The 14174-nt window shown below is 55.1% G+C and overlaps 1 protein-coding gene across 3 annotated transcripts in view; it reads right to left on the reverse strand.

Moving 5' to 3' along the window:
• Positions 1-14174, reverse strand: part of STEAP3 (STEAP3 metalloreductase) — a 57039-nt gene that overhangs the window by 13679 nt on the left and 29186 nt on the right. For all 3 annotated transcript variants that reach the window (XM_019837996.3, XM_003990708.5, XM_019837997.3), the window contains exons 2-4: positions 11672-12171; positions 9479-10006; positions 2111-2275 (exon numbers count right to left, since the gene is read on the reverse strand). In XM_019837996.3, the coding sequence (XP_019693555.2) occupies positions 2111-2275; positions 9479-10006; positions 11672-12171 (1193 nt within the window). The remainder of the gene's footprint in view (positions 1-2110; positions 2276-9478; positions 10007-11671; positions 12172-14174) is intronic.

Here is a 14174-nt window from a genome sequence, read left to right on the forward strand (position 1 = left end):
CCCCACGGTGGCTCACGACACCTCTGTAGGCATTAACCTCACCTTCTAAGAGTGTAAAGCGAGGCTTGGGGGAGGGCGCGGGTCATCGGCCCCCAGCTCGAGCTGGGACAGGGGGAGGCAGAGCTGGACCCCGGGCTCTGGGCGCTGACGGTTTGCACTCTTGGGAGACAGAGCGTTTGATTTTCTGGACGGAACGCGGGCGTTTGACTTCCACAAGTAAAACCCTGCCATTGTTACCTACCCATCTCCTGGCCTCGCAACCCCCCTGCTGTTGCAGTGACAGAGGGGCTTCCATATTTAGATTTCAACTCTTAAATATGTAAAGTCGAGCGTGGCTGCCAAGGTTCCGGGCACCTTTTGCTAACAAAATCAAATCCTCTGGCTTTCTCCGGCAGCCAGAGACGGGGCCTGTAATCTACAGCTGCTTAACGGAGCAACTTGCTGGTGAGGGGGGCAACCCGCCCTCTGTTTTAATTGTGGATGAACCCCGCACCCCAGGATACTCCGGGCAGGAATGGGAAAATCCTAGATTTGGGTGTGCGCCACATGAGGATTAGCGGCAGATAAATAAAATTCCTTTCTCCCCCCTCCGATGCTGGCCTGCGTTAGCCCCGAGTCCTCCTCTGGGGACCTCTGGAGATGAGCAGAGCCAGGGAGATTCAGAAACATCCACTTAAAAAACAAAACAAAACCAAACCACCACAACTTTGTTTTGTTCTAGGGTATGTAAGCGTCCCCAGTCAGGAACAATTAATTTGGATTACGCAAGAGCACCGCTCTTATGATCCCTCTGCGGATCCTGTACTGCGTCCTCGCCACACAGAGAGGATGTGTGACAGATTTTTTGTTGATAATGGGGGTGGATATGATAGCTGTTCTCTGCCCTGATACAGTATCGATGGCAGAACCCAGCATTAGTCAGCACCTATCCACGGAGGGGATGAGTTAATCCACCAACACATGGGGGCTGACCGCGTACTTTGTGCAGAGAACAGTGGGAGATGCCAAAGAAAGATAAAAAAAAAAAATGTCCCCGTCTCAGTTGTCCTTTCAGTTGCAACGCGGCTGTGCCTGTCTTGTTCCCTGTCACATCACAGACCTAACACAACGCCTGGCATGCAGTAGGCGCTCAATAAGTATTTGCTGAACTAATACAGGTGCAAAGACCCTGTGCCATCAGCGGCATCTCCTCAACTGTGTTTGCTGCAGCGTAACTGTTATCTGAAAAATCACAACAAAAAAACAAGACAGAAAAAACAAAAAACGGGGGAGGGAAGGGGCTAATGGTGAAATAAGTCAAGGTGGGTGTCTTGTAGACGTTACCAGAATCTCTGCTGGGTCAAAGAGCACTGTGAGGCTCTTAGGGAAGGCAAATCTTTTCTCAAATTTATTTGACAAGAGACCTCCTTTCCTCTGGAGTTTTCAGAGGAACCGTGGTCCTTTGGGAAATGCTGTGTTTTACCCCCTATACCCTGGTGAACCTCATGTTCACCTCCTCTTTGCCCTGTGTGAATCAAGGGCCTAAAGGGAACAGGAGGGCCAGATTGAGATGATGTTGCCGGGTGGCTGGCTAGGCTCACTGATCCCAGCTCGACGGGCGAGATGCTCAAGGATTGTGGAAACTGAGAATGTTTTAGCCTGGGGTTCAGTGTCCTGTCGTCTAAATTTTTCTTCTTTTAAAAAAAAAAAAATTATTTACTTTTGAGAGGGATGGGGGGCGGGGGAGGGGCAAACAGAGAAGGGGAGAGACTTCCAAGCAGGCTGTGCGCTGTATCTCACGAACTGTGAGATCGTGAGCGGAGCCAAAATCAAGACCCTTAACCGACTGAGCCACCCAGGCGTCCCTGTTGTCTGATTTTTGTCACGCGCCTACACCCGGCTTCCCCAGATGTCATGAGGGCGGAGCTTCGTCTGCACCCCGTTTATCAAGAGACTTGGCTGAGCCCTCAAGGCCCCAGGAGGCCCTGGCGTCTGACTGAACTGTCCTGTTGCACACATTGTGAAAGCCGAGGCGGTTCCCAGAAGGGAAGGTGCTTGCACACGAGGGTCGGGGCCAACGTAAGCTGAGGAAGTGAGCTAGGGCTCACTAGCACAGGCAGAACTACCTTACCTGAACGAAGCTGAACTCCCTCCAGTTAAGCGAGTTTGCAATGGATGGCAGTGAGGTGACGGCCAGCAGGGACAGTGTGCCGAGGGCCAGCACTCCCAGGGAGAGGTATATCTCCATCCTCCAGACTTCCTCCTCAATCCACAGGTGGCTCTTGTTGGCCAAGACCTAATGGAGATGGAAGAAAAACCGTGAGCACAGTGGCAGAGGTCGGTGGCCTGGGGCGTGGGCGAGCTGGGGTTTTAGGACCGGAGAAACGCCATGCTGGCTAACGTGCCCGCCACACTCAACGTGCGCCTGGTCCTGTTCGAAGTGCTTCTTAGGCATCGGCTCCCCCAATTTACAACGCCACAAGGTAGGGGTCGCTGTGATCCCCATTTTGTAGATGAGGGAAAATGAGGCACGAGGATCACGTAACTTTGCCAAGGTGACACCCAGGGCAGTGGACGGCGGGGCTGGGATTAGGACCCGGGCAGTCTGGGTCTCGGCTTTCACAAAGCTTCCCGGGGCCCGTGAAGCAGCACAGTCACGTGAGCTAACGGCAAGGGGTCCGAGAAGCCAGTAAGACATGCAGACCCTTCAAACATGACCATATCACGTGGTTTTCCGGGGCCCAGATCCCCCAAAGGAAGGAAGAGCTCTGCTAGCTTGGAATCCCTTCAGCCAGATGGGTTCATGCCTCTGCTGCCTGGCTCCCCGTCCAGACTGTCTTACCCTCGACCCTTCACCTTCCTGTTCCCCCAAGCTGCCCCGGCCACTGGCTTCCGCTGAGGGCACGCACACAAAGACACGCGGAGACACTAAAGCCCTCAGCGCTTCCTGACTCAAAGCCACCAGCCATCTTCCACTCCGTCCCCCATTTCCGCCCGAGGAATACGGCTTTGGCTCAACCATTGTGCCAGGCAACAGGGATGGCCATCCATCGCCGAGCAGTGAGCACTTATGAAGCGCCTGCTGTGTGCTGTGCCCTGGGCTGCCGGGAGCAAGGGTACCTGCCCTCACGGAGCTCTGGGATCCCCCGCGGAGCTCAAAGGGCACACGCACCAGGGAGGCCTGCAGGGCCCAGAGACTTCTCCCCCCCCCCCCCCGACTCCCCACGTGGAGTGCCCGCGTGCCTGCCACGCCATGAACAGCACACACGAGGAAGCTTCCATTAAGGTCCTTGCAGCAGAACCGTCATTTTCCATCTAGACCGGGTAGCAGAGTTCCTGGAAGTCAAGGTGTTCTCTGAGAAGCACCACGAAATGCCACTGCTTTCGCACTACAGCTGCAGACCGAGGAACAGTATTTTCTGTCAGGAAATGTGACTCTGCCTCAGCCGGCAGGTCTCTGCTGTGCAAAACAGAATGACTCATACAGGTTTTTGAGACACTATTTCGGCAGGAAAGAAAAAAATAACCCAAGTCCAGTTACCAGAGACAATATTAAAAATGAACCTGGTGAGGGGCGCCTGGGTGGCTCAGCGGATTGAGCGTCCGACTTCGGCTCAGGTCATGATCTCACAGTCCGTGAGTTCGAGCCCCACGTCGGGCTCTGTGCTGACAGCTCGGAGCCCGGAGCCTGCTTTGGATTCTGTGTCTCCCTCTCTCTCTCTCTCTCTCTCTGCCCCACCCCTCCTCGCTCTCTGTCTCTCACAACTGAATAAACATTAAAAAAAATAAAAAATAAAAAAAATCTGGTGAGCTGAGCAAAATGGCTGAAAACCTGATAGGACAAAGTTTAAAGAAACCTAGAAAATGCCATCCTCCCCCCTGCTCCGCCCCCCCCCCCATTCTTTTCCTGCAGTTGAGAAACACGATTGCCTCTGTTCTATTTTAGGGCAGGCTGGCTCACGCTGGTGTCTTTAAGCCACTAAGGGACCAGGAGTCCGGGGACCCAGGTTCTCATCCTGACCACTAGTTGTATGTGACTGGCCAATCCCAGCTCTGGGCCTCTGTTTCTCCGCTGAGGGCTAGAAGAGGCCACGTCTGAAATTCCACGACTGTGCTTGTGTACTGAGCCCGTGTCAGCATTTGCCGGAAGGGTCTGACCACTACTACCCTGCAGAGGGCGGAGAGGTCCCCCTGCGTCACGGGCTCCGAGTCTTACTCACACCTTCGCAGTGTTGACAACTGCCACCGAGTAAAGTCATCTCCCTGTAAGTTGTTTGTTCTTCAGATACACCTCATTAGTCATTCCTTTCTGCATTTTGGTAAAATCAGGCAGTTAATGTCATAAGTCAGAGTCTGGATGATTACACACACATACCACACTTGCTTGCAAAATGTCTTGTGTTTTTCCTCTGATATTTCCACTCTGCAGTGACTCTGCGAAGCAGAGGGGTGAGGTGGGCAGGGGAGCAATGGATGGCGAGGAACCTGCGTGAGGACCTGTATCCCGGCTGCCTTCTATAGCCTGTGGGATTTTTTTTTTTTTAAGTTTTTTAATGTTTATTTATCTGTGAGAGATAGAGCACGAGCAGGGGAGGGGCAGAGACACAGAATCCGAAGCCGGCTCCAGCCTCTGAGCTGTCAGCACAGAGCCCGACGCGGGGCTCGAACTTGCGAACTGCGAGATCACGACCTGCGCCAAAGCCAGACACTTAACCGCCTGAGCCACCCAGGCGCCCCCTAGCCTGTGGGATTCTTAACCAACCTCCTGGGCCACTGTGCTGTATCTGGTGGGCTCCCCAGTGACCAGTGTCACACACGACTGCCTGAAATATAGATTCGACAGCTCCTCATTCCCCTGGTAATTCTCCCATGTTTACTGCTAACCCAGTTGGCTACCTTGAGAATGACCAGGGTAGTGCTTGCCAGCAAGGGATGGAATGGCGGCGTTCACACGTGGGGTTTCCTTTCCCTGTGCGTTGAAGGCTAGATCCTGAAGGACCCAGGGGCAGGAGGACCAGTGAGGCTGTGGCTGAAGTCCCTCTCCACATCCCAAGGGTAGGCGGTGGGTGGGAAGAGGGTGGTGCTGACCACCAGCCAAACTCGGAGAAGGGGGAGGCAGGGTGTGAAAGGCAGCCTCTGGCAGCGGGAGAATGGCTTCGATCTCAAGGCTGGCGTTCCTGCCGATGCTGCCACTAGGGGGCAGTCACGAGACCCTGGGCAGTCTCTTCCTGGCTAATCGCACCACTGTCTCTCACTTTGTTTATTGCAGGGGAAAAAAGGATGCTGTTTGTGAAATGAGTAGCCTGTGACTGACGCACAGTAGGTGATTAGTAAAATAAATGGCTGTGCCGTTGCTCTTAATGGCAGCGAGGCAGTTACCCTACTTCTTGCCCTACCTACGCTCAATGTGTCCTCCTCCTAAGAGATGCCTGGTATTGGCTTCATAGTGACACAGACATGCACCGGGAATCTGTGTTAGGAACCGTGGACCTCAAGGGGTAGAAGACCCAGTCGTGGAACTGAGTGGGGGCAGAAGACAGACCTGTAAATGAGTGATTACAAAGGAGTGCATGATAATAACCCCAGAAGTGTGGACGAAATACAACAGATTACAAAGGTGGGTATGGGTGAGACAGGCAGGCAGGGGGAGCTTAACAGAGGTTGGGTGTTAAAGGAAGAATAAAAGGGGGGCGCCTGGGTGGCTCAGTCGGTTGGGTGTCCGACTTCAGCTCAGGTCATGATCTCTCGGTCTGTGAGTTCGAGCCCTGCGTCGGGCTCTGTGCTGACAGCTCGGAGCCTGGAGCCTGCCTCGATTCTGTGTCTCCCTCTCTCTCTGTCCCTCCCCTGCTCATGCTCTGTCTCTCTCTCTCTCAAAAATAAATAAAAACATCTAAAAAAAAACTAAAGGAAGAATAAAAGGAGCGCCTGGGTGGCTCAGTCGGTTGAGTGTCTGTCTGACTTCGGCTCAGGTCATGATCTCACAGTTTGTGAGTTCGAGCCCCGCATCGGGCTCTGTGCTGACAGCTCGGAGCCTGGAGCCTGCTTCGGATTCTGTGTCTCCCTTGCTCTCTGCCCCTCCCCGGCTCATGCTCTGTCTCTCTCTCTCTCTCAAAACAGATAAACATTAAAAAAATAAATAAATAAAGGAATAAAAGTTCGTCAGACTGTCAAGGTGTCCCAGGGTGGGGAGTCTGGGCCAGGAGGAATGAGCTCTGCCCACTCGGAGGACAACATGGGCCCTGAGTGTCACAGGAGCAGCGGGGAGAGAGCACAGCTGTGCTGTGAGGAGTCTATCATTATCCCGAGGACAGTGCAGGACCATTGAGCGCTTTTCAGCAGGGACACGGCTAAGACGCAAATTTTAGACTCTCCAACAGCCTGGACTAGGTTTGGGGCGAGGGGAAGAAGAAAACAGTTGTGTGGGTTAAACATTTCCTCTGATCTCGATTTTGATCTCCGATTTTGATCTTGAAACGCACTCCTAGGGAGCCACACAAGCAAATCAGAAAGCGCTACGCAAATATTAATTATCAGGTGATACTACTGTCCACAAACACGGTCTCGGGGGCTTTCTCTACAGCTGGGATGTAGCTCTGCTTCCAAATCTGCAGACTCCGGGGATGGAAGGGACCCCTGCAGAGTCTCCCGTGTCCCGGCTAACGTGCTCCCTTTCTCCAGAGGCCCAGGAGGGCAGCCAAGGTGGTGACCGCCTGCCTGCCTGGAGGCCCCGAGAGGATGGCCCCTGAGGACAGGCTGGAAAAGCCACAGATCAGGCAAGAGCCTGGCAAGAACAGGCAAGAGGCAGAACAGCCTCAGCCCTCAGCCATCCATCTCAGAGCCCGAGGGCGTGGCTGACCCACAGACTATCCAGCCTCTACTCCAACAACCCCAGGTTCAGGAGACCCACCACTTCCGGGCTGCTCTGTGTCAACCCCTCACCTCCATCTAACCACCCCCCCTCCCCGACATACTCTGTCAGCCCTGGCTCTGCCCTCCAGAACTCTGTAGGACAATGTAAAGCCCCTTTGCATGACAGGCCTTCACCGCCTCCAAGTGATCGTGTCCTATGGGAGTGATGGTTGCCTGGCAACCTCAGACGGGGACCTGCAGCCCTACAGGGCTGTGGACCTCGGGAAAATTACCTCGCACACGCCCTTCTGAGCTCTGGTATTTGCATGGTGGCAAAACTGGGTTAACGTAATATCAAGTGGAGCCTTGGCGGGGCAGAGAATTTAGAGAGTGGCAATCAGAGGGCGGACGGGGGTACAGCGGGCGCAGGGGTTTACCCGGGGCTCTAGGAGGGAGGAGGCATCACCTTCTTCTCCACCCACTGCTTGAAGCACCTGCCACCCTTTGCGGGCAGCAAACACGGGTGCCAGTCCCCGAGGAGCCGTGCAGAGCGTCCTGCCGAGCAGGCTGGCTCGTTTTTAGAAGAAAATCTCATCAAAGAGCATCAAAAACATTAGCACTGGGAGGGGCCTCACGACATCAGGGCCTTGAGGACAAAAGAGAGACTGTGACTTGCTGAAGGTCAAAGTCTTTGTGCTAATGAGTGATGCTGGAGGCCAAAGAGTTTAGGACTCTGTCTGGCCTTCAGGCCTCCACGCCACCCCATGTCAGCTATGGCAAGGGACCAGACTGTCTTACTCCCTTCTGGGGCCCCAGGGCCTGGTAGAGCCGGTGCTCAGGGAATGAATGAATGACCTGAGTTCTGAAACCATTTGCTCAACTGTGAATTCGGATTTATTTTCCCCACAGGAAGCAGGAAGGGTATGAGCATGGGTCCGCAGAATGGCCGGATCTGAATCCCAGGCTGTGTGACTCTGTCACGCTACATAACCTCTCTGTGCCTCACTTTTCTCATCCATAAAATAAGGGTAGTATATAGCCCCTGCCTTACAGGAATAAGGGTTAAATGAATTCACGGTACATAAAGCGCATAGAATGGTACCTGGAACATAGCACGCTCTTCTTAAGGGTTTGTGACTATTGTTTTTTCCCTTTTTCTCATTTCTAGTGGGTGTATTGCTTCTCTGCCTGAAATCTGGGGTTCTTCCTTTCCCTTAGGAAAGCCTAAGCCCACAGGCACAATGATGCCAGGTGTCTGTGGGTGGGGAAGAACCATGGCATCTGAGAAGCTGCCAGCAGGGAAGCAGGGGCCCCCAGAGAAATAAAAGCTGGGATCTGTGGTTCTCTGGAAGCGGCCCAGCCTTGCCTCCAGCTCCTGCTCTGGGGAGGTGGCCGCATGGCAGGGAAGGGCCCGGCCCTGGTAAGATCCCTGCGTCCCAAGCAGCAACAGAAACTTCAGGGGCCACCTGGGCTGAAGGAAAGGTGGATGAAAAGTATCTCCCCGGCACTCGGGCCAAACTCCGTTGAGTGACGAGTGGCCTACGGTGGGGAAGGAACCCGTGTCCCTGGCTGGGGGCGGGGGACTGGAGGTCGAATCGAGCAGATGGGGGAAAATAAAGAAAGGCGGTGTTGCTTTACAGGCCTGAGCTTGGAACTCAGACCCAGGCCCTGTGAGCTTGTAAACCAGGAGGGAGCAGCAGGGGGCCCTTTTCTGTGGGTACGGGTGCCAGCTGACCCCGTGACCCTGCCTGTGTTGCTATCCGGCTTGGCCTGAGGGCCCCTCCATTCCCCGGGGGAATCCTTCTGGCAAAAAAGCACCACGTGGGTTTCCCAAATGAATGAAATTGAGCACGCCCCTCCCGCCCCCCAAAACACCTTGCTCCTGCGGCCTTCCTCACCTCCACTGACTGGCAACTGCATCAGTCCAGATGCTCCGGCTAAAACCCCGGAGTCATCCCTGACCACCCCACATACCCTGAAACCGACAGGCTTCCAAACTCTTTGTACTCTGGCTTCAAAATATGCGTTCAGTACTTTCGTGCCCCCGGCTGCTCCCACCCCACTCCAAGCCCCTACGGACTCCCGTCTGGGTTCCCGTGCAGCCTCCCGACGGGTCTCTCGGCACCTGCCTTTGACCCTCTCTATAAGAGTGGTTCTCCGTGCCGCATGGACAACAGGCCGTGAGTAAGACAGGTAAAACGTCAGACAGATCACCTGCCCTACCCAGAACCCCTCGTCGGCTCCCAGCTTCACCCAGAGTCTAAGGCCAAAGCCCTTCCTTGGCCGTCGGGGCCTCCCTGGTCTGGCTTCAACATCTCAGGCCTGGCCCACCCCGCCTGCGCTGGGCTCCCCCAGGTTCCCCAAATGCGCCAGGAAGCTCGCCCACGGGAGGGCCTCTGTTCTCGCTACCCCTGGGCCGGTCGCCACTGGCCACTCCCCCCTCGTTTCGCCTCCGCTCGCCTGTCACCCCCCTCTCGGCAAGGCCTCCCCTGCCCACCTTTAAAGCTGTGCTCTACTCCACTCCCTGCCTGGCTTTTCTCCTCAGCCTCCCCCGCCCGGCGCTGTGGCCGCGGGCTTTGGGACTCTCCCCGACCCTCGGCATCGCGCGGCGGGGCCAGAACCCGCCGAGGGCGGCTGGCGGGCGCCGTACCTGTTTGATGGCGAGGTTGACCACCTCGTAGCGGTTAACGCGGCCCAGGGGCAGGCAGAAGCTGTAGAGAGCGTGCAGGGCGGCGCAGAGGAAGCTGAGGAGGCCCAGCTGCTTGCGGTGCTGCAGCCAGTGGTCCAGCCAGTCGGGGAAGCGGCGGTACTTGGTGCCCCGGCGCAGCTGCAGGGCGGCCGCCAGCACGCCGGGCAGGTACACCAGCGACAGCAGCACGTAGGCCACGCACGGCAGCGTCGTGTTGACCACGGACACGGGGAGCTTGTAGAACTTGCTCTTGCCCTCCCGCACGTAGGGCTGCAGGACGTCGCGGATGAAGTTGTAGACGTAGAAGAAGGTGAAGAGGCCCAGGGCCAGGAGGGCGGGCACCTTCCAGCCCGGGAGGAGGCGCAGGGGCATGGCCTCCACCTCCCGGGCCGAGGCCAGGGACCCCATGTCCACGGGCATGAAGCCCATGGCCCGTACCACCTCAGAGACAGCACGCTTGGCTTCCGGCTGGTCGCTGCACATGGGCACCTGTGGGGAGGCGGGGGTGGGGGGCGGGGGATCAGATGGGGTCACGGGCCCCGGGGGCGGCCGGGGCCTCCGAGAGCGTCTCGGCCAAACTCCTCACTAAGCGGCTGAGGGAACCCAGGCCAGGGAACCACAGAAGGTGTCTCTGACTCCCGGGCCAGGGTCTTTCCTCGGCCCCCTATAGCCATAGCCTCCCAGCTCCCCTGCTCCAGCACGCCCCCTACGTAAAGAGAGGACCCAGGGCTCACCTGACAGTGAGCATTTCGTCCGGTTCATTGCCATCAGCAACCGCAAGCACCGTACCCCCCCTAGGCAGCCCTCCAGGGGTCCCTGGAACGGGTGCTTTGAGAACGGTGGCCTGCTCTGGGGGTCGCCAGTACTTGGGCTTTGCATGTGGCCCAGAGCGTGCAGCTGTGGTTGCAGCTGCATCCCTCGGTCCACAGTGTCCCCTTCGATGGTGTCCCTCGGCCCCCTGTGGCCCTCAGCCAGCCCACGAGCCAGCCCCAGCCTCGTCGCCCACGGCTTCCTACCATGAGCTCCCCATGGACACATTAGCGTCCTCAGATCTCTGAACACCGTGGCCTTGCTGACACTATTATGGTCGGTCTGGTCCACCAGCACTGCCTCGGCCCCTACTATGGGCCAGGCTTTATACAGGCAGCCCTCAAGCCTGTAGGTTAGTACATCCCCATTTTTCAGGTGAGGAAACTAAGGTCCAGGAGCATCATTTCTCACCTCTGTACCTTTGCAGGTTGCCCCCTCAGCCTGGAACGTCCTCCCCGCTCCCTGAACCTGACAACATGAAGCGGGACCGAGCCAAAGCTGACCTTGAAGTCTGCCCTAGCCAGCTGCCAGTTCTGTTCCCTGTAGGCCCTGCCACCCAGCCCTCACCTGCTGTCCCTTGCCTATCCACACGTGGGAGTCCCATGACGCAGGCTGTAGGTAGGGTGCTCCAGTTGGGGGTAGAGAGACACCTGTGGGCTCTCCCACAGGCTGGCACAGAGCTGGGCAGAGGAGGCATCTGAGCTGGATAAATTGGTAGAGGTTCTCACACTAGAGCCAGACATCCTTCCTCCAGGAAAATGGAGGTGGCCTCTTGGCGTTTAAAACCACCTCATCTTCACAAAAGCCCCTCCTGCCAAGAACTGTATGCAGCTTTGGCCATTTCCTGGAGCCATTTTCCACCTCTAGACAAAACCTACTATTGACAATTCTGAGAAACAGACTCAGTTCTTGGAAGCTCTTGGAATCAAAGGGCTGAAGTTTGGGACTTGCCTGCTTCCTCAGAACCTGGCACATAAATGTGTTACTTTCCTAAGTCCACTCTCAGAGCAAAGTCTCTCCTCTCCTCGACTCCAAGTAGTCAAAAGAAAGCCATCAACCTCTTCCTCTTGGCCCACTGGGAAATCAAGTTGTCACAGAAGAACGAACATGGATTTCAGATCCATATGAACTCGGTTCACACCCAGCTCTCCAGCTGTGGGACTTGGTGTAAGCAAGTTCATTGACATTCATGAGCCTCAGTTTCCCACTCTGTAAAATGGAACTTTGCAGTGACGGGAGGCGCGCTGAGATAATGCACATAAAGCCTGGCATACCGAGGGCCCTCAACAAATGTTGGCCACTTATATTTATTGTGATGATGGTAGGTATTCCCCTGGCACTTACCTGCCTGTTCCCATCCCTCGGACCAGACTGCAGGGTCCAGGCAGAGATGACGTTGAAGGCCTTGACCACCGTGCAGGTGGGGAAGAGGGAAGCCAGGTACTCAGCATTGGACTCGTGGTGCCGAAGGTGCTCCTGCTCTGTGGGGTTGCTCACATCCACGAGGATCTTGCCAGCCAGCTGGTCACTGAGACCGCACAGTGAGGAGTAGTGCTCCCGGAACATGGCCACAAAGATGACATCAGGGGACTCCACTGCATCCGCCTGGAAAGTCACTTGTGCGGCCGAGGGGAACAGCCCGGCCGTGCGTTTGGGGTTGCGGCTTCCCACCACCACGCTGAAGCCGGAGCTCACCAGGCGTGCAGCCAGGGAGCGGGCGAAGTCTCCGCTGCCCAGGATCCCCACCTTGGGGGCCTCACTGGGGACCTCAGCAAGGCTCCCATCACTGTCCAGCAGGTGGCGGCTGATCAGCGGCTTGTCCATCTCTCCTGACATCTTGGTGGCTGGAGAGAAAAACAGAACTTGATCAGCGGAGAGCTCCGATGACCGTCTTTCGTAGCACCTTCCTCTTTCTTGTCCACTGTAACCACATGGTGGTCAAAGAATCCCCAACAGCCCTTCAGGAGTGTTAACATGTGCCAGCACAGAGGGACAAGCTGGGTGAGACCTAGCGCCTTCCCAGGGAGGGCCCAAACTCAGGAAGAAAGGGGAGGACCTCTGCCCTCCACCCTTTGGCCTTCGTCCTGAACTGTTTCCTTGGGACAAATCTGCAAGCGTGCTGCGAGAGAAGCGTATAGAATTTCCATGAGGGGTGCCACACAGTGCCATCCTTCTTTCCAAAGGAGGATGGGACGATTACCGCCCAGAAGGGACCCCCATCTCACCACCGCTGGGTGTTCTCTGATTACCAGGAAGGGCGACGTGTTCTTGTGCCTGTTTACATTTTGCATTCTGGGAAGGCGCCTCTGTGCTCTTCCTTGAGTAGAGGATGAGCAGCTTGAAGGCAGGGGGACCTCATCTTATTTGACTTTGGGTCTCCCCATTGGTCACACGGCCTAGTACAGAGATGGTGCTCAATGTTTGCTGAATGAATGAGTGAACACTGAAATCCTGCTCTCAGGGGGTAGAACTGGAGTGAGACACGACAGTGAGTGGGGCCCTGAGATCTCCTTTACTGAGCCTGACATATGAGAGAACACGGGGGAAAACCCGGACTTGGGCCAGAAGCTTCTAGTAAACTTGGGTAAGGGAACATTCTGCTGTCATTGTCACCAACTTTTTTTTTTTAAGTTTATTTATTGTGAGAGAAAGCATGAGTGTGCGAGCAGGGGAGGGGCAGAGAGAGACAGCAGAGAGAATTCCAAGCGGGCTCCGTGGTGTCAGTGTGGAGCCCAATGTGGGGCTCGATCCCAAGAACTGTGAGATGGTGACCCGAGCCAAAATTAAGAGTCGGATGCGGGGCGCCTGGGTGGTGCAGTCGGTTAAGCGTCCGACTTCAGCCAGGTCACGATCTCACGGTCCGTGAGTTCGAGCCCCGCGTCGGGCTCTGGGCTGATGGCTCAGAGCCTGGAGCCTGTTTCCGATTCTGTGTCTCCCTCTCTCTCTGCCCCTCCCCCGTTCATGCTCTGTCTCTCTCTGTCCCAAAAATAAATAAACGTTGAAAAAAAAATTAAAAAAAAAAAAAAAAAAAAAGAGTCGGATGCTTACCTGACTGGGCCACCTAGCTTCCCCTGTCACTGACTTCTAACTGAAATTTGCAATTTCCCTCAAGTATGAATGTTCGTAGCAAAACACAATAGTATTAGCAGGACCTGTGAGGTTGTCACCAGTACTGGCCGGTGTCATATCCCAAGTTTAATTGTGAAAGAGTTCTTCAAATACTATTTAAGCTTTTTGCTAACTTAAAATCATAGTACCTATGAGCTCCTAAACATATAAAGCAAATATTAACAGATGTGAAGGGAGAAATAGACGGCAATACAATAACGATACGGGACTGCGCTATCCCGCTTTCAACAATGGATGCAGACAGAAAATCAGTACAGAAACCGGACTTGAACTACACTTCAGACCAAATAAACCCAACAGACCAAACAGAGCGTCCCATCCAACAACAGAATACAAGTTTTCTTCACGTATCCACAGAATATCCTCCAGGATGGATATGTTAAGTCATAAAACAAGTCCTACAAATTTAAGAAGATTTAAATCATATAAAGCATCTTTTCTGTATGTTTTTAATGTTTACTTATTTTTGAGAGAGAGAGAGAGCCGGGAGGGGCAGAGAGAGAGAGAAAGAGACACGGAATCCCAAGCAGGCTCCAGGCTCCAAGCTGTCAGCACAGAGCTGGACGCGGGGCTCGAACCCATGAACCGTGAGATCGTGACCTGAGCCGAAGGCGGACGCTCAACCGACGGAGCCACCCGGGCACCCCTGTTTCTTTTCTGCCCACAATGGCATGTAACTGGAAAACTGGAAGATTCACAAATAAGTGGAAACGAAGCA

Source organism: Felis catus, chromosome C1 (assembly GCF_018350175.1).
Source record: "Felis catus isolate Fca126 chromosome C1, F.catus_Fca126_mat1.0, whole genome shotgun sequence".
In the NCBI taxonomy this organism is placed as follows: Eukaryota; Metazoa; Chordata; class Mammalia; order Carnivora; family Felidae; genus Felis; species Felis catus.